At 37.0% G+C, this 21,277-nt stretch overlaps 1 protein-coding gene across 6 annotated transcripts in view; it reads left to right on the top strand.

Moving 5' to 3' along the window:
* The window catches only part of RGS7 (regulator of G protein signaling 7), a 253,970-nt gene that overhangs the window by 191,440 nt on the left and 41,253 nt on the right, over nt 1–21,277 (top strand). For all 6 annotated transcript variants that reach the window (XM_056344535.1, XM_056344530.1, XM_056344533.1 and 3 more), the window contains 6 exons: nt 1,811–1,887; nt 2,030–2,111; nt 17,200–17,274; nt 18,327–18,425; nt 19,164–19,225; nt 20,699–20,809. In XM_056344535.1, the coding sequence (XP_056200510.1) occupies nt 1,811–1,887; nt 2,030–2,111; nt 17,200–17,274; nt 18,327–18,425; nt 19,164–19,225; nt 20,699–20,809 (506 nt within the window). The remainder of the gene's footprint in view (nt 1–1,810; nt 1,888–2,029; nt 2,112–17,199; nt 17,275–18,326; nt 18,426–19,163; nt 19,226–20,698; nt 20,810–21,277) is intronic.

Here is a 21,277-nt window from a genome sequence, read left to right as displayed (position 1 = left end):
GCATGTGAAATAATGTTAAGTATGAGAACTGCAGGCATAATGTGTGAAAATTTATTAGTTATCCTCTTTTGCCAGCATGTGGGTATGAGAGTGCTCAACGGTCATACGCGCTGTTTGAGAGACTGTAGTGAAGACTAACTGGGCAAAAGTTGAGATTTTGGTCCATCTCCAATCTTACCCTGCTCAGATCACCGTGCCAGGATCAGAAATAACCATTCACAAATCCCAGATACACCACAAGTGTTTGAAAGCATTTTTACTCTACGCCGTGTAAGGTTTGAATGAAGGATATCTGGCAGTGTTTTCAAAAGCACTTGGTAGCTGCAGAAATATAAATCTCATTCTTTAAAGTGATGCTGGTGCTTGAGCCTTTATCCCATCAGTTAGGCAAGAGGCAAAGAACAGGCTAGAGGCATTTACCACTGCTTGAAAGTTGGGCTGTGCCCCAGGCAAGGTGAGATAATCGGGGCCAAGAAGAGCCAGAAAAAGTTTGATCAGTTGATGAGGACAACACTCGCTAAGGAGAGAGAAGTCTTGAATTCCATCCCTATCCCCCCAAAAAAATTCATGAATTTTTCAGGAAAATGTCACCATAAAATTGATGACCCACGCCGGCTCTGTGCTGCAAGCTGTCCAGCGGCACTGCCGTGACATGATAGCAGGCTGGTCAGCAAGGCTTCTCAACATGCCAAGCGCTCCAGCCGCAGCACCATGCTGACACACTTTATTGCTTCTTCTGGCACAGGCTTGCTTTTCAGTGTACTGCACTGTGGGGTATGCATAATTTTATACTTACATGCCTTAGAAAATTCACCTCCAGTATACAATACACAAGAGCCTTTACTGGTATTGACAAGATCTCCAGAAAGCCTGCTCTTCACTCCCTGCAGTCTTTATTTTCAGTAACTATGTCTCAGAGATATATTTGCAATGCATACAAATACAGTTAAAGCAACTTTTGTTAGGGAGTTTACAGACAATTTTTCACTTAGTAAAAGCAGTGCATGAAGGTAACAGGGGTCATTTTGGAGGAAGATAAAAGCCTCAGCCTTCTCCGTGTTAACAGACTGCATACTGCTGCCATTTAAGCTGGGGGGAGATTGGAAAAGCTCTGTTACAGACAGTGAAGCTGTTCCGGCATCACTGGAGGAAAGAATTTTGCTAAGATGTTACAAATCTTCCTCCTATTGTTAGTAGGCTGTAGGATATACACAATTCCTGCACAGTGGTGAAGAACTATAGTCTGCATTTTTGTAAAATGAGGATAGATGTGGTGCTTTGGCAAGATTCCTATACTGCCAAAATACTGATAGCTTCTTATTATTTTATTCCAAATAAATTGATAGGCAGCCCACACTGTTCAATGTAAACTGTTTGTATAGATGACTGGTGGGAATTACCATGTGGATCATCCAGTATGGGAAGTAATGCTCTTCTCTTTCAGTATTAGGTACTTTCAAAACAAGAATGTTTCTTTGTATTATTGCAAAATTACTCAGCCAGCACCCAGTATATAAAGATGCTTCAGCAATCACATGTTCTGCTGAAAGCTGCATCCAGCCTTGTCATCAGAGTTTCAAAACTGAAATAATCAGGGTGTTCAAAAGTAGGTAGACCTAGTATTCCAACCCCTATGGTGTCAAGGAAAGACTTTATATCAGATAGGGAAGGTACATTTACACGGGCACAGATATGACTTGTATTACATCTTGGGGGAGGTGGGTGAGGGGAGGAAGGAAAGATAAACTAAAATCTATTAAGTAGTAAATAGCTTACAACCTAACCCACTAAAATTGTAATGTATTTTCAGGAGAGTTTGGCCAGGCTACAGCGAGCATTTGCTCGGAAATGGGAGTTTATTTTTATGCAAGCTGAAGCACAAGCAAAGTAAGTTCCTTTGAAGAGGAAGAGTTTTGGGTTTGTGTGTTTGGTGAAGGGAGAAGGGGAGGGAAAACTGATTGGACCCTTCTTATGTTTCAAATTACTGTCATTAACACTGTTTCTTTTAAATATCCTGTAACATTGACAGAGTTGACAAGAAGAGAGACAAGATAGAGAGGAAGATTCTTGACAGCCAGGAGCGAGCATTCTGGGATGTGCACCGGCCGGTGGTGAGTGCCGGTGGGGCTGCTCTACCTGTGAGCAGGACCACTGATGGACATCAGCTTCTGGGGAGCACTGGGGTAGCCTGGGAGTCAGTAAAAGGACTGAAGGTCTGGGGCCCACCTCCCTTTTTGCAGGATCTAGAGTTTATATCAAATTACTATTGAAGACTGCAGATATGTGTACTCTGAGTTTAGGGTTTTCAGGGAATAGATTTGTGGTTTCTGATTTCTTCAGTCAGAAGATACCTGTCTTTGGCTATGACCAGCTCAAATGTTTCCCATGGTATGAGTCACACAACCAAAATTATCAGCATAGCTAAAAATACTTTTAAATAAATCTGACTTTTTTAAAAAATCTGGGGTTTTTTGCTTTCTAAGCCTTTCAGCTTCACTCTGGTCACATTTCCAAGCTATTTTTAATGTACATAAAAGTTAAATATTGTTAGCTTTGAGCTGTGGGAGTCATACACTGTCAAAAAGATTTGTCTGAGTCCCTTGTCAAAGTCCATCTGAAACAAAATTTAAAAAAAGAATGTAGATAATCAACTATCTTTGAGATCGCAAGCATTGTGAAAGAATGTCAAACAACACAAGACTTCCAGTTAAACTGTAAGAACTCAATAATCACATTTTTATGCTTTAATACAGAATTATATGTTTCCCTTACTTAGAATTAAACTTCCATTTTCTGTGTACAGAGTTTGGTACCATTACCAATGAAACCAAACCTGGGCTATATCTTCCACTGTGACACTGGGAAAAGGGACTTAACTAATTCTAATTCTGGGGAAGTTAGGTGATTATACCAGTAGAAGTGAATACAGTGAGAAAATTTCAGATAAAAAATAATAAACTTGGACATGGTCAGCTTTCATTGTGACTGTGGAATTGAAAAAGTGGTAGAAGAAATTGATTTTTAGGTAAGATTTAGAACACCAGGTAGAGAAAATATTTTGAAGTGAAAGAGTCAAACCACAGGCATTAGATGCAAGAAGACATTATTGTTTCGTCACTGCCATAAGGTAAGGAAGGAGGACAGAATACAATCTGCCATCTGATGTTGATGGGAGATACATATAGAATAGACACAGCAAGTTTCTGTGAGAACTTATGAGAACTTTGAAAGTGCAGACAGCTTTTATATTCACTGCAGAAATGGATCTAAGGGTTTTGAATCTGGGAAAGAGATGCTATTTCCAGTTTGGAAGAGAAGACGAATTGTTAAAGTTTCAAGTTAAGATATAGGCAGACAATAAAGAGAGAATCAAAGGGACCAGAACAAGAGGAAATTGAATCTGATTAAGAGCTTTGGCTGAACTGTGGGTAAATCTGCCTGGTCCAGCAGATGTTTTTAATCTGGCTGTAGACATACCTAGGAAATAACAGAGGCAAAAGACTGGCTTACAGTCAGCAATGTAGGCTCCTGATTTTAGGAGATATAAATAGAGGAATGGAGAGGTTGCTACTTTGCTTAACCAGCTCCTCTCACTAGTTACTGAAATACTAATTTTGAAAACATTGTTTTGAATTTACTGTCACAGTATAAGCCAGAAGCTTCTATGAAAAAGAATAAAAAAACAGGAGAGGAACACACTGAAAAGAGAAAGGTGATGCTAGAGCTAATTGCAATTTCTAATGGCTTTTCAAGACCCCCAAAAGTCCACCAAAAGCTCACAGAAATGTTGCTGTAACCGTCTAATTTTGAAAAATTCAGTAATGTTTGGATAAGAACCTGGGGTTAATGCTTATTTTTATTTACACGTTTTCATCTTTTGATAAAAATTCAGATGCGAGGAGTGATGACTATATTGTAGAAAATTCACACCAGTTTAATTTTTTGGCTTTTAAAAATGAATTTTGAGAACCAAATATGTCATTATTTGTTTGGGGCTTTTTTGTTTAGGTGAGTAAATAAGTGGTTTTCAGGGGCTTTTTGCAGCTGTCCTGGTCTGTAATTGCTTTATTTCTTACCTACCTGACTACGGTACTGGTACCAAACCTTTAGATATAGAATATAATCTATGAATGTTACATCTGCATTTTATTTCAAAAAAAAAAGAGATACTTTAGGCTGATGAAAGGGATAGAAGAGGAAAGCAAGCCGTCAGCCAAAAGGACAGTGCAGCAGTGCACTACAGGAGTGGGAGACGTGAAAAAAGAACAACTATATGACAGTGAAAGCAGGAAAGTGTAGCTGCAGAAAAAGAGCATGATTTGGGTATCAGATTTGTCACTGTGACTGATAAGTTTAAAGGAAATGGATCAAGGTTTGATGTATAAAACGCATTTGCCTCAAAAAGCAACTTTGGGTCCCAAGTCAAAGTCAATCTGCAGGTGGTTACAGAGGCCCTAGAAGACTGATGCCATAGTCTGAGGACAGACAAATGCTTGAAGTTATCAAGGCTGTTACTTCTGATCAGTTGGCTGGCTAGTGCCCAGAATTTTTCCTAGGTTTTCAGACTGAGATGATGCTGGGAGATGAGCTAGAGAAAGTAGATTTGGAGAGGATTTTTTTTTTTTCAAATTATCGCCTGTTCTTCACTTCTTTTGAGAGACAGTTAAGAGAACAGTTTAGATAGCTCACTTATCAGTTTCCATTCCAATATTTATTTAATTCCAGGTTCACTACGTATTTTATTTTTTATTTTGGTGTGTGCTTTAGTGTAATGTGGAATGTAATCTCTGTAATTTCTGTGATTTCCAGTTGCTGCTTTATGCAGAAAGACCTTAGCTTACAGCTAGAAAGAGCATGACTGAGCTTCAACTCTAGGTATGGCAGCCTGCAGAGACATTCCTGCACAACTTTAAATCTTACCAGTTCAGATACCAGTCACAACGAAAGCATGGAAATGTGTGACAGGGACAGCTGGATGAAATCCCTTGAGATCCTGAGCAGCAGATCTAAGTCCATGCCATTATTTCTAAGGTAGAGGCAGTACCTAACACAGGTCTGAGATTAGTATTATTCACATACAGTGACACATTTCTCTTTTTTATGGCAGAGCAAACGTATCTTAAAAGTCTTCCTTTTCTTTCTGCCTGCCTAGGAAGTGTATCATTTCCATAATTTTGAAACTTCTATTGATAACAGACTATGGAACCGAGTGAAAATTGGTTAGGAGGATTAGGGTGTTAGTGAAAAACCTGTTACAAATCAAGTTAAATTCGGGAAGTCAGTTCCAAGCAAAAGAAATTAAGAAGCTGCTCATATTTGAAAAGAAATGTCATGCTCCTGATTAAAGTCTTCATAAAAGAATTCATAGCTTTCCTGAATTATTATCTCTGTTTAAAACCCATAAACTTACACTTGTTAAAAGGAGACAAACAGATACTAAACCAGTAAAACCATTCTCAAACCCACGTCAAATAGAACAGAAGCAGAGTAGCTGTGGCTTGCTGTAGAAGTAACTCTTTTAGGTAGCAAGCAAGGACAGCTGATGACTTGCAGGTACAAAAGATTCACTTTTCTTCCTGAGATACACATTAATATAATTTAAATGAAATGCATAATAAAGGCCTGTTGGCTACTTGTTGAGGTTCAGATTAAGTAAGATGATAATGGAGGAAGTATCCTTTCCTCCTGAAAGTCATCTGTATAGTTCTTAACTATTATAAGTTGGAAAAAAAATGTTTTATTTTCTCCAATTTCTGCCCTTTGTCATCGGTCAGAATGATGGTTGTACTGCAGTCATATCTAGCAGGGTTGTGTGCAGTTGTTTTTAAAAGGAAGATGGGAAATCCGCAACAGCTAAGATGTGCCAGAAAACCACACTGGTGTGTGTCCCTTTCCAAAATTTAAACTGTGGCTATGGTTTAGGTACCCTGTGATTAATAAAGCATGGGCATGAGTCAAGGTGTTATCCAGTTCTTCCATTGTGCCATTCATAGCTTGTGTAAATCCAGTCTGCAGGACTTCTATTCCCTTTGCTACTACTGGTTTGCTAAATGATGACGATCATCTTGTTTCTCTGTGAAAAAACTGAGTATCACATAGTGATAAGGGTAGACTCAATGATCTTAAAGGTCTTTTCAAACCTAAATGATTCTATGAAAAAGAAACCCAGTATTTGTGTGATTTAATACATTAAGACAAAGTATCCAGGGTGGGTATGTCTTGTAAGGACAGCAGCAACATTAAGGTCAAATGTGGGTTTAAGATAATATACTGATGATGTAAAATTCAGAAATATGTGCAGTTTCTGAGTTTGGGGGTTTCATGCCATTGTTTCCTAGTAGCAAACTAGGAAAACAGTAATCTTTAAATTTTAAAAACTTGTCACTCATCCCACACCTTTTTCTTCTTTCTCTATTTAGTTTGTTGTTTTTTTATTTAAAATTAGATTCTATCTCCATTAATATAATTTTCTCTGTTTATATTTTAAAATTATATTTTACGTGGTCTGAACATGACCCTCAGCATCTGAGCCAGTAGGTAATATTACTGGGTGTCTAGGGTCATGTAACAGATATTTGTGGTTATTTGTTCTAGGTTTTCTTTTCTTTTCCTTCATTGCTTTTGTTTTTAATGACTTTTCCATCCTGTCCTTCAAGATCAGCCTCAAAGACTCGGCAAAAGACTGAATTTAACTTGGCTAAGGTGGTGCAATCCTTCATTTCACACTTTGCGTGCTACAAATCCAAGACTTTTCTGGGCCAGACACTTGTTCAGCCAGAGAACACTTCTGTCTACTTTATCATAATATTTTCAGAAAGTTTTTAAACATCTCCAGGAAATGAATGTGAATCATGCCATCCAACTTCTCTGGTGATATATCCACATACAATGTTCATGTCTTCTTTTTGCACCTGTTTCCCCGTATATCCCTACAAGGGAGTTACCCCTCCAGTAGACAGGGAATGCAGCCAAAGCAGCAACTGTGAGTCTTAGATAATTTCAATTCTGGTAATGAAACAAACCCTTGTATAATGTCTTATTTTCAAAAGATGGTTACAATGTGTATGATCCATGCTCGCATCTGTTTGAGGCAGATATTTATAAACCTTATAGCTAGCCTGCTAAGACCTTGATGGAAGAATTCCTACTCACATTATTTAGCATTTTTATTTAGTCTGATGCTTGACTAAGGGTGGGACAGATAGGGAAAAAGAAGACAGCTTTCTTGCAACAGTGCAACAAACAAAGTGTTCAGGTTAAAACTGAGGATTATGAAGAGGTCAGAAGTTGTGGAACAGTAGCTGATGACTTGGTAGAAGGTCACAGAAAAATGAAATATCATGGGTTTTAGTTCTAGTAGCAACTAAGAAAATGAGCTGAAGTAGTAAGGATAAGGAGTTTTTTGAATAAGTGCAAGGTTTCTACCTTGATTTTTGTTTCTCTGTGAATTAAATTTGCTGCTTTAATTGAAAACATTCTTTCAAGGATCTTCATATAAGTCCAAAAGCAGATAATCAATTTCTAAACGTCTCCTATATTTGCCATCAACATTTTCAGAGATGTGTGGCTTGACTTCCCTGTTGTCATTTCTTTTCAAGTGAAAAACCTAAATTCTTATGCATGGAATCTGTAAAATAGTAGTTCCCTGCTTTTTGGGATGAAAAAATTTGAAGAAGCAATAACATCTCTGAGTATTTAGCATAGGGGCAACAAACCAGATAAATTTAACATGTTTCCTTAAGCAACAGTGTTGCAAAGATGGGAATCTTCACATACACAATCACATTAATACAGCAGTATTTAAAATTCTGTTTGAATAAATACAATGAATCTAATTCCAGTACAATAATTTCTGGTTCTGAAAACCAGCCACTACAAACCTAAAAAAGTCTACTGTAAATTAAGAGTAATTAGAAATTAAGTTAACTTTCAAAAAGAATTAAGCACATAACTTCTATGTGGTAGTATACTCTTTAGTAAGCTTCTAGTTTACTTTCATATGGCCTGTCTCAAAAATTAGATTTCAATAATCTTTTCATATGCATTCGGCATAGTATGTGTTTCTCTGACACACAGATCACTAAAAGATTAAAAAAAAACCAAAACACAATATGATAAAATCCTTTCAAGGTGAAAGTCCGGCTTTGTGCTAAATCTGTCCTTAAACAAGCAAGTATGTGAGAATGTGAGAATCCCTGTAAAGATTCAAGATGCTCTGTCTCCTATGGATTAATTTTATGGTTTAATTTATTAGTATTACATTTCTTGAAAATCTCTCTGTATCTCTTTTTATCCTGTTCCAAGCAGGTCCTTGGTTTGCACAGCCACTGGAATTCTTTGTGCGTCTGATACTACTCAGGGAAAAGATCTGAACTTTGGTTTGAGAAGACAAATAGGTATAAACTGGTACAGTGCAGGTTCCTTTTTTTTGGAAGGATGCTGAAAGTCTTTGAAATTTTAAGTGATCCTAAGTTTCATGCGGAATAAGTTTACGATGCTGCAAACATAATTAAAGCTTGATCAAACTAATTGATTGAATGTTTCTCCTTTGACTGATGGTCTTTGAACCACATTTGTCTTGTCCAAACAAGAGAAACAAATCATAGTTAAACTTTTATCCATTAATTGAACAACTTGTGATGTTTTGATTAAGTACACTGCAGAATAACAATGGAACTACTCTTACTTTGGTAGTAGTCAGTGATCTTCCAAATAAATCCTTGAACAAAGCACGTATTGATTTTACTAATTGGTCCAAATGGCAAGTTTTCTGTCCTTCATATGGAGCTGTCTATAGTGGGTTTAATTTATATTTAAGTGCTTATGCCTTTCTCTGCAGTTTATCAAGAATTCATTATTTCAGCATCAGTATATTTCTAGTGGATGACACAATCAGGTTCATTGCTCATTCATTTCTATTTAAGAAATAAGTCTCAAACTTTATATTATTTGTCTCTGTTCTTTAATAAGTCAAAATGAAATTAGCTAATGAGGACATGTATTGACTATTTAAATTCATTCCATGCTGCCTACATTATTCTCTACTAAAACCTTCAACAGAAGAGAACTCTTAATCCTAACAAAGCTTTTATTAATTCTTACCAATTAAGACAATCCCTTCATTTGAAGGAAGCAGTTCAATAAGATTTGATATTGAACATTCTGTGGCCTGAAATAGCAGTTCAATGAGTGAATAAGAAAAAATAAAAAGCTATATTTACTTAATTAAAGGCCAATAGGTTGTACATCATTATCTGCTGATATAGACAGGTTTTAGCAGTTAAGCTGTGTAAATTTGTTTCCATAATACTACTTGACTGTAGATCACTATATTCAGAGCTATTTGCAGCATATTGTCAGATATATAATTTTTAAAAAATAGATTCATATTAAGGAATACAACCAAATCTGAGGATATTCCATGCAAGTCCAGTTCCAAGTTGTATTCACTTATTTCAGTGTCACACTGAATCCATACATAGTAATTATTTACCCTATCTTGTGGTCCATAAATATAGTATTTAGTAGCATAACACACTTTTTTTTTTTGAGATAAATAATGAAAAGTTTGTAGAAATTGGGAAATTATCTAATGCTTTAGTAGAACAAGCCAATTTTAATAATTCTTCCCTGATTATCTGCCAAATTTATGAGGCATCTGGGAGTGAAATCTGAAATGTGCTGCTGCAGAATTTATACTGAAAACAATCTTGGGGTTTGCTTCCTAATCATTAAATATGATTTATAGGTGTTAATTGGAAGGTATAGCTGTACTTCCCAGGTGAGATAATTTCTAACCGAAGAGAGAGTTGATAGGAAAAACTAGAAAAATTGTGAGCTAATTTTACAGAAGTTTGGTATGGAATTCTAGGGAGGTGAAAACTTGATAGAAGCTGTGCACAAAGTCATCATCAGACATGTCCTTATTACAATTTATATATGAAGTTACTATGGCCATAATGGACTGTGATCCAAGTATTTGTCTTTCAGTTTTTGCTTCTTCTTAGAAATGTAATGTGAGTGGGACCTCTGTAAAGGCACTGTAACTTAACAGCAGGTATCAAAAGTACAGTCACAGTGCTTGTATGTCAGTCACACACCTGAATCAAAAAAGCATGTTTCCAAAGAGGTAGTTGTGCTAAAAGTAAGTGTGCAGAAGCTGGGAATACGATACTGTTAGAAAAAAAAAAAAATAAAATAAATGAAGTGTTTATGACACACAGACATACTTTTGGAAATCCAAGTAGAGAGGAGAAAAGTTACATGATAGTGTCTTGATATGTTTGTAAAACTTACAGTGCCACTACAGATATGGAAGAAAATAAATGATCTGACATTATCAATTTCAGCTGTGGTACAAAGACTATTCATTAAGTAGCTAGACAGACCCCGCAGCAGGGTTACTCACCCGAATTACTTCAGAGTTTGTAACTACTGGATTATGCTATGTTTGTGATAGGGCATAAGTTCCAATATTTAAAAAAAAAAAACAAAACCATCACTTGTAACCTAATAATTTGACTTACCATAACATTTTTCCTCTTTCTTCAGACATCTGCTAATTTACTGATGATCTTGTGACTAGAGATGTTGTCAAAAAAAGTCCCAGTGCTTACACACTTGATTTCTCAGAATTATTTTCAAAGAACTGTTGAACCGAATGGAAATTGTAATCAAGCCATAGACTTTTGCAGAGGCTAATAACATTCATAATGGTGTGTCAGATTAGTTGCACCTAGCTGATTGTAAATTAAACCCATGATTAAGTGCTTCAGTTGTAAGTAACAATATTTTTTCCCAATCAAAAGGAACTGGTTCCCGTAGCCCAGTCCCTGTGATCACTGATTTGGCTTTACTGCCTTGGGTGGTGTAACAAAAGGGGGTGAGATCCCCTCCAGCAGCTGTACCAATACACATTCCTACATGTTTACAGGTTCTGGCAACTATGGCTGTTGGGTTTATGTTTTCATCACTTAGTTGAGGTTGGTTGATCTAATAGTTATAAAGTGAACACCATTTTAAACAGCTTTCAAATCCTATCAGGCAACCAACGGAATAAAGAGTTTACTGAAATTTGTAAAGGGTTGGAAATCTGCAGCCTTCCTTTGACTGGACCTTAAGATAACACCTTGTTTTCCAAATCCTGCTAAAAGAGCTGACCATTTATACTCAGCAATTTGAAATGTTTCTCTGAGACTGTCCATTGCATCAGCAAAATCATTAATAGTGCAGCTCTTCCACTGCAAAGCCTTTTTACTCATTGACCCTGAAGTGTGTAAGATGAGGTAAAACACAAAAATACCCAAATTATCCGTACCTAAACCTCAACCTTTCCTTATAAGCCTTAGTGGGTTCTGTGCACTCAAATAACTTCCATCTCTGGGAAACGAAAAACTGGTGCATTGCAGGAAAATATAGCTGGTGTTTTTCTTTGAAAGCCTCAGTTTTATCCATTACTGACAACTTACTCAATGTAGGATTTTAATGTCTCCTTTGATGCTAGGCTTTGTATGAGAAAATATAAACTTTCCTACATAACCAGAGTCAAACTGGGTATTCCTCCAGCTAATAACTCCTTTGTTTTTTTTCAGCTGAGTACCACTGGGATTTTTTTCGTTGCCTCATTTCTTTTTTATAATCTTTCATGCCCTTATTCTCCCCTTGATTTTTAACTACATGCAGTTCAGCTAGCTACACAAATAAACTAGAATATAAAAGCCACAAACTAAAATGAACGTTGGTATTCTGCTTATCACTTGCAGTCTAATTAGGTTCCTTTCCCTGCTTTAGAAGTGAGTGGTATGAATAGTGACTGTCGAGGGTTAGAAGACTTCTTTCCTGGAAAAATGACAGAAAAATAGCAGAATAGATTGTTGCAGAAGACAACACTAACATTTGACGCTCAGGAAATTTCAAATTTTAAGCTTACTATGTTTGCAATATTCTGATATTGTAAATAATGTAAAAGACAACTTTCAGTCTCTGCCTTGTCTTTAAGTCTGTGTGACTATATCTTTTCCAAGCAGAAGTGAAGATCTGTCATGTTTGTATCCATGTCCATGATTTGAATTCATAGCATTTAAATTTTGAAAGCTTGGAGAAATTGAAATTTAGTATTTTTGCAGTTAAATGTAACAAGTTAGCACAGGCTTGTAAAACAAATAAAAAGATCTATTTCACAGTGTATTGACACTGAAATGCAATGAAATTGTGTAAGATTTTGAATCAATCTGCCTAAATATTTACTGCTTTAATGCACCCTGAATTTCTAAGTGTGTGTATTGAAGTGAGGTAATTATTTTAAATAGCACCTATGTGTTTTTAGCTAAAGAGGCCGTGAAATGACATTTCTGTACATTGTCACCGGGTTTGTTTGTATGGGTTGAGTACACACCACAGGCTGCCAGAGGACAGAGGCAGCAGTAAGGTAGCGAATACGTCTTGTCTTTCCTTTCTGCTGTCCTGGGGAGGGGAAGGCAGGGTGATGAATTTCACACTGCCGTGAATGCTTGATTGGAATGTTCTGTAAAGTGGCTTCTTGAAATTTCAGCCCCTGCAGCTTGTGAAGATCACAGGCTGCACCACAGAAATGTAGGCTGAGAGGGACCTCTGGAGGTCCTGTTCAAAGCAGTGCTAACTTCTGAGTCAAGTAAGATCATCCAGGCCCTTGGTTAAACAAGTGTGGAAAATCACCAAGGATGGAGATTCCACAGCCTCTCCTAAGCAACCTTTCCCTTTTATTATGAAGAATATCTCTTTACGGCAAACTGAAAATTCCTCTACTGCAATTTCTGGCTATTGCCTCCTTGCCCTTTCATGGTGTACCTCTGGAACAGGTCTAGCTCTGCAAGTCTCTTTAGGCAGCAGAAGAGGACAGTTAACTCTCCCCTTTTGCAAGCAGAAAAAAGTGTGTTCGTTCACTGGACTTCTCCTTTTGGAATATATTTCTTGTGTTGTTTGTGTGGCCCCAAACTAGTCTTGGTGTTCCAGATGTACCCTCATGGTGCAGAGTAGAAAGAAAAAAGCACTTTCCTTTGCCTGCTGGCAATGCTGTTGCTAATGCAGCTGGGGATGTGGTTTTTCTGCATTGCTGCAAGGACAGACTGCTGACTCATGTTCAACTTCTCCCTCAGATCATTTTCTACCGAGCAGCAATACAGACAGTTCCCAGCCTATTGCAATGCATGAGCTTATTCCCTCCCACATACACGGGGGTATTTGTCTCAGGTACAAGAATACTTCTGGTTGCTCTGGCTTAAGGTGATTCACTAGGAAATTGCCATATTCTTTAAGAAAGAAAAAAAAAAAAAGAAGCCAAAACTCTGTGCTGACATTATTATAAAACTGACATCATTATAAACTGTGTACTTTCTGTTGAGGATTTCACACTTAACTAGAATTACAAGTACATGATAGCAAAGAGATTTTTATACAAAAAGGAGTTGATAGCAATTAATTTTGGCTGTGTGGCCAGGCAATAAAGAGGGCCCTTGGAGTTTGACACTTTGTACAGCAGACCAAATATTAGGTATTCTGCACTATTTGGATGGAAATGTGCCACAGCTAAAGCATTCCATTTGATGTAAACAATGATTCCTTCCAAAGAGTTGCTACAGGTATCATAAAATTAATTCACTGTTAGCACTATTACAAGGGCTTAATTAATTAATTCACTGTCGCCACGGTTATTAGGGAAGCATTGTGAATAGCAAGTAGATTTTCTTTTAACTAAACATACTCTCAGGTGGTTGCTGTGTTCAAATGTTGTCTGTAGCCAGATCCAAGCACGTAAGTTCTTGGACCTCCTCTCTTTGCAGAGGAGGCTTCTTCCTCCCACTGTTTCTTGGCAGAATCCTATTATGCAGCCTCCTAGACAGCATCAATAGAAAGTTGTGCTGCTTGGAATTCAGACTAATGTGATTATTTAATAATTGAAGTAGGGATTAAAAAAATCTTCTATATGTGGTGGTTTATATGATTTATCTGCCTCCATTTATCTCAGCAGTGCATTTATCAGGACTGCACTGACATGTCTGTTGCTGTAAATTAATGCAATGACATTTTTACTTTGAGATAAGGGCATGCTAATAGATGGATGAAAAGAGACTAAGTTTCCTTTGAATATATGACAGTTTTCCAACCGGCTATTTAAAAACAGATGAGGCCTAAATTCTACCCTGTTATGATCGTGCTATACGATAATTTCAACAAGGTCACAAGATTTTCCTGTGTATGTGGAGGGGGAATCGTTTTCATACAGAATATTAGTCTTGAAAGAAATAAGCATTTTATTTGCACGTATAGAAGAGGTTTCAAGTCTTCTAGGAAATCTGTTTGAAAACTATTTACAGTATTAGTATGCAAATTATATACTACACACTAAATGGAATCTTGCAGCAGAGTACTCTGACAGGCATCTCGCTATTTGAACTATGGTAGTCCAGTTAAAAAAGCAACACAAAAAGAAAACACAGCTGGATGCAATTGTATCCAAACACATACTTATTATGTTAATGGGGGCATATGAATAAAATGAATTGTTGTCCGGCAAAGGTTTTCCCACAAAGACTCTGAGCAAAATGTTTAAGTAACGCAAGCTTTTGTGTTTAATTGAAAAGATGTTTGATAATTATTCCTAAAAATTGACAGATGAAGTTTGGCAGCACCAGAGAAACAATAAAGCCCATCTCATGTTAAGTATCATTTTAATAAATATTGCTCAGTTGAGACAAAAACATGAACCATGGCCCAGATTACATTAGGTACTTCCAGTGATATAATTTAATTCAAATTATGAGGACAGTATTGTAGAGTGGTAGTGGTACATGTCTGAAACTCCTATTGGTACCCCAGACTGTCAGAGGAGTGATACACTCTGTAGCTGCCCTGCCTTTTGCACTGAAGCTTCCTGATGCTCCCCTGCCTGTACCTTCCTGCTGCTGCTCTCCTGCCGCCTGCCCTTCAGTCCCACCTCGGCCCACTTTCTGCCCTCACAGCCTCTTGTGAGCACCCCTGCTGAAATATGCCACCGAGGGGTTTTAAACAGCCAAATGCCAATAAGGACCCACTAGATGCTATACAAGGTCAGTACTGGGCTGGGTCTCTTTCCAACCAGTAAAAGCTTCACGTTTAAGTCATTCCCAAAAACCTCCCAGAATTTCTTGTTACGTCCCTCACGTGACTCTGCACAGCTCTGGCATGTAAGTTACCCGAGCAAGGTACAAAATCCGTATATACCAATTTACTGCTGGTAGACTTGAAATATTTGAAAATAAAAGGTTTCGGATGAGGTGTATGCCTTTTTTTTTTTTTCTCTTTTTTTTTTAACTTCCCCTCCCCCTCCATTTTTAGGACATGCTTTTAACAAACCACAACTGAAAACTGAACAAATAACAGTTTGTGCCTTATGTAAGTGTGCCTGCTATTGAAATGGTTGCGTTCAAAGGCTGTAGATATTGTTAAAAGCCCATGTCTTCTTCACTGCCAGCTGCTGCCATAATCCTAAAGCAGATGCATTGTTTCTTTTTTAACTTTCTATCTGTGTACTGCCCAGTGCTTTCTGCCTTTAAATTGACCATCGTGCAGAATTTTGTATTTCTCAGCCTGCCATTATCTTTGAGAGTTACACGTTATTTTGAGTTGAAAAGCTACCATTTTTGTTCACAAGCACAAAGTGTACCTTCCATAATTTAGCTCAACAGGCATCTCAGGTGCAGTCTTGAGAACACTATCCAAGTGTCTTTTTATATTCTTAGTGATAAGGAAATATCTATATTGCAAATGCAGTATGATCAAACGCACTTTATTGTATTATTTTTAAATAAATACTTATTGATTTAATAACTCATACTGAATTAAAAAAATGAGTCTGTTATTTAAAATATTTTCCAGAGTCAAAGTACCATTGGCTTGTTTAATGAAATATTTCTTGGCTCTGCCTACGTAGGAAATGTTTAAAATTTTTGTCTGTGAAGATTTACAGCCCCATCAAGCATTTTACATTATGATAAGAAGACAAAGCTTGTATCATTAGTGTGATAATAAAGTCAACTTGGTTGTCTGGCAAGTAAATTCTACATCTAATTACTCCCATTAAAACAAGGCAACCTACTCTCCCTAAAAATCTCTCCTGCTAGAGAGTGGCACTGACAATGGCAAATGTAATCCCTCTAAAATAACCGAAAAAAATGCCTCACCTGAGAGCATAACACTTACTATTAGTTGTTTCCTAACAATTCCTACCCATTCCTGCAGTGGGTAAAGAACAGATTTCTGCAGAGCTTGTACTTAGAGGGAAGTGTCAAAAGAAGATGAATTGGGAGAAACTAGAGGACTTGTGTCCTTTGGGATGCTACAGAGCTGTGAGCATGAATCTTTGAAGGCCAAATCAGACGTGTTGAGAGCCATTCTGTTCAGGTTGCCCGTCTTCTGGTTAGGTTGCTGAAACCTGTTTTGTGGCAGTTGTTGTTTCTTTTCTGAAGAAATAAATCCCATTTCACACATTCTTTTTAATCTTTTTTTAAGAAAGATCATCTTTATAAAGGTGACCCAAACCCGATGCTTCTGAAGGGAGCTGGTGTTCAGAGCTCAAGTGGATATTGCATTATTCTATTTATTTTTTATTGTTAGGTCAACCATGCTTTTTAAAGAGATAGCTGGAATGCACATTGTATGGCTTCCTTGGCAAAAGCAAAGCAGAAACATGTGATTTGTTTCTCTTACCTTGAGAATTTATTTCAAATTCATGATGTCATGAGCTCTCAGCAAATGGTCTTCAGTGTCTCAGCCCAAAATTCCCAAATACTGCCAACAGCAATTCGAGTTAGTACCTGGTCTGTGCTGCAGGTGTCTTATGATATGCATTTAGGTGCTTTCTGCTTCTCTATACATTGCTTTCAGTACTTTTAGCATACAGATAAACAATTAAACTTGTCCTAAAAGCCACGATAGGGTGCAGAAAACAAGGCTGAAGAGCAGAACATTCTCTCTTACAATAAGCCAAAGAAAATGGTACTTGAGATGTTTCCTTAGACTACATTTTGTTTAGGTTTTAGGAACTATTGCAGATGGACATCAAGTTATTATATGCCTCTGGTTATTTATTTTCTTAGCCTTACAGACTGAAAAGGAGTACCTCAATGAAAATGTTATGGAGTTCCCTTGCAGATTTTATCCTCGTGCTTTCCTTTCTTTTAACAGCCTGGATGTGTAAACACTACTGAAGTGGATATAAAAAAATCTTCAAGAATGAGAAATCCACATAAAACAAGAAAGGTAAGTACTGTTACTATATCAGAAGCAGAAGGTGGAGGTAATTTATAGCATGAAGTTCTATAGTTTCTTAAAACAACTTCTTACGGCTGCAAGGAACAAATGCATAAATGTACATGATTATTTCATCAGCTCTTAAATGAATTAGTACTTACAAATTTTGCAATACTAAGTACATGTTATGACATAAGAAAGGCCTTGAAGAAATACACAGAAAATATAAAAATAAAAATAGTTTTTGCATGCTCTATTCATGCTATTTTGTAGCTTGAATAAAGCACGTTAAAAGGTTTCTGTCAGTAATTAAGGAAAAATAAATTAAAGCTGCGGTGTAAACTATAACAACCGTTCTTCTATATGGAAGAGTGTCTGTAGTTTACAATTATGCCCTAAATGGAAATTGGCTTCATCTAAATTAGGATCCAGACATGAACAATGTACATTCTCTAGGGATATATAGATGGATCAGAGCAACATTTTCTTTCACGTCCTTTGTATCATAGTAATGTAGATTGACTGCAACTTTAAAGTACTTCAACATATATATTTCATGTCAACTCATGGAAAAATATGTTTGAAAAAGAAAAGTAGATTTAGAGAAAGCTGTAGCTTATCTACCATAAAGTGAAAGGTCCAGATTAGCGTAATTTACCAAGCAGCAATTGCAAATTTAGGAGTCATCCAAGTATTCCATTGTGTTAGTCCACATTTCAGGATTCTGTTTCTTCTTTTCCTACCAGTTGTCTCCACTTACTGGAATTGTAATAGCTGCCTTTTAGCGTCACCCCCTATGTTTACTATGCTGATAGTGCAGAGACTTAAATGTAGATCCTGTATTCTATGATATTAAAAAGTTGTGAGGGTTTGGGACTCTATTTTACACCATGGTGTAGAAACACAGTTTTATCTGAGTGCATGGCTTATTTGCAGTACCTTTAGGAAAAGATGTTCTTGGCTAACATATTGAGCGCACTATACTAAAACATCACAGTTACAGGTATGCGTAGAAAGCATTGTCTGAAAGCAACTATCATTGTTCCGTATTTTTTATGTAGTCTGTCTACGGCTTACAAAATGACATTCGAAGTCACAGCCCTACCCACACACCAGTACCAGAGACTAAGCCGCCCACGGAAGATGAACTACACCAAGAGGTTTGAAAAATAACTACAAACATGTTCTTCTAAATGAACTTTTTAGGAAAGTAGGTATTATAATAAAAATTATAGTGACTGGGAAGTTATTCAGAACTGTTCTAGCAAACATTTAGTAAACCTTTTCCTTGTTTCAGGATATATGGATTTAGGTATGTAATTTTTATTAATACTAATCAGACACAACCTGACATTTGTTGTATCTTGCATTAAACAGTCGAAGGCAGTTAGCAGCAGGCCAGTTAGTGGGCTCTTTGCACAGCTGAGCCCATTAGCCCCTTTAGCAGTAGGCAGTTTGCTCTTCCTTTCAACACTGATTTAAGGTTTGAGGGTATCCTTCCCTCTCCATGTGTGCACATAGGGGTTCACACATTTATCTACTGGTAATGCTTCATTAATCTCCCCTGAGTTGTTAGGATTGGGAGAAGATAAACGTCTGAAGAATTAGTAGTTCTCTTCAAAAATCAAAAAAAAAGGCTAATTGGGTTTCTGTTGATGATCCTGTAGGGAAAATGTTATATTGGGTCCTTTTTTTGTCCATGTAACATCTTTTCTCTTCGATGGAAAATTCCATTTATTTTAGAACTACATTGGTGAAATGTTGTTTTAACTCGGATATATTTCTCTTCTGTGCCCTAGGATAAATTAAGGTTAAATTACAGCCCTAATAAAAAAAGCTATGGAAATAAAGTCAAGCTATGAATTACTCAGAAAACTCTTTGCCTTCCTTTCTTGCAGATTAAGCACTGGCAAATGCAATTAGACAGACATAGATTAAAAATGTCAAAAGTTGCAGAGAGGTAAGTATATTGTCACATCTTCTGGTTTTTTTCAATTAGACTGATAACTATTGGGAAAATGTCGGTGCGAAATAGCTTCAAAGACAGACAGACAAGGGAGCTCAGGTGTCATAGAAATAACTAATGAGAGTTTACTTTATGTAGGAGGTATTAGGATCTTTTACTGATAAAAGGGGGCCCAGATATCCCATGATATATTTCTGATAAAGCCAAGAGTCACTGGAAGAGCCTGTGATCAAGTGGGCACAAGTTTCACCTTGCATTGGCAGGGAGGCCAAATGGAAATGGGTCTGGGGTTACTGTTTGGCTTTTTCAAAAGGGCAGTCACCGGTAAAGCAGGGACCTGATCGGCAGAGCTAGCTGGTGGGTGAGGAGCTTACTTCAGGTCAGAGGATGTAACACTAGCAGGAATCTTTCTCCAAATAAGACCAAAATTTGTCAGGAAGGGTCTAGAAAGCAAAACAAAAATCCCTTCAGAAAGACTAACTACAGCTTAGATAAAAAAGACATACAAAAAAGGAATGCTCGATCTTACACATCAAATGCAGAGATAGTAAAGACTGCGGAAAATTGAGCTGCATAAGGCTTGGTAAAGGAAATTAATCCATATACAAATGGTTCTTCATCCTCTCATACATTTCTGCATGTGTTTTTACTTATACATGTGTACATATGCACACACATACAAACATGTATTTACAAAGAGAACAGGTTAAGAGTTTGTGTTTGCTGAACAGTAAAAATGGAATACAGTCGGAAGATAAATAGGAATGAAAAGAAAGAATATTTTTCTTCACTTGTCAATAAATTTTCAGTAATTATGAGGCAAAAGGGAATGGAAAACAGGAAAAAGGGCATGGGAGATGTAAATTAGGAGAATACAAGCAAAGTTTTTAGTGTGTTCAGCTGAGTTAGATCAGTCCATGAATACTGGAGAATTTGAAAAAAAAACTTTGGGGTGTTTTGAAAGCAATAAATGTGGGAGTAGTGCCTTTTGATTATAAGATAATAAAAATATTAACTGTATTTAAAAGAGGAAAAAAGGAATCCTAGCAGCTGCAGGGCCAATAAATATGACCTGAATATCATGCAGTGTTTTAGAACAGATTTTACAGGAACTGATAATTAAAACCATAGGGGTAGAAAACATTCCTTTATGAAAGCAAATGTGTGTGGAAGAGGTTGCTTGATTTAATTTATTAGTGCCTAAAGGAGCCCTAAAAGGAGCTATGTGGTAGTATTAGGGATCTTTGTAGTTTATCTTATTTTAGCTCTTGATAAGACCTGAGCCATCCCTCTTTCTTCGGGGGTCCCCTTTTAAAGGGCTTGAGCAAACCTGTTAGCTGCCTTCTGCGCGTGTGCACACCTGGTTACCATGGGTCAGTTGATGCAAGGTAACTTGTTAACTGGTGTAACCTGATCAGGTTTCCCCCCCTCCTGACATGACAATATTTGATGGTTTTGTTTTCCTAGTCTATTAGCTTATACAGAGCAGTATTTGGAATATGATCCCTTTCTTGTGCCCCCTGATCCCTCAAACCCTTGGATATCAGATGACACTACTTTCTGGGAACTGGAGGCAAGGTATATAATTCTATTTCTTCTTTTTTGGGGTAAGGGGGTATTATTCAAGGTTTTCCTTGAAATGTGAATATTTCAGACAGAGGTATTGCAGGAAAAAACTGAGGCAGAAGGGCAATGCAATATCCTATCACCTCTCTATATAGACTTTTATATCTATAAAATATATAATGTTTAATAGATTTATATATATATCTAAAAAATAAACTTTAGAGTTTCTTAGGATGGGAAAAGCTATGGATTAATTAACCTGTGTAAAAAAAATTAAAAAATTACAGTAACCAGTTTCCAGGGTTCCAATGTGGGTGAAAAAGACACCTTTTAAAATCTGGTAACATTTCCTAGTTGGAATTCCTTATTCTTCTGTGTAAATGCATATGTATTACATTTACCCTGTGCAAGAACAGCCTGGTTGCTCATCTCTGAAAACTGCACAGATACGAGCAATCTGGAAGGTGAGAAATCTGCAGC

This window comes from Falco biarmicus, chromosome 6 (assembly GCF_023638135.1).
Source record: "Falco biarmicus isolate bFalBia1 chromosome 6, bFalBia1.pri, whole genome shotgun sequence".
In the NCBI taxonomy this organism is placed as follows: domain Eukaryota; kingdom Metazoa; phylum Chordata; class Aves; order Falconiformes; family Falconidae; genus Falco; species Falco biarmicus.
Note: the sequence above shows the minus strand (reverse complement) of the source record. Positions and strands in the feature narration are given on the sequence as shown.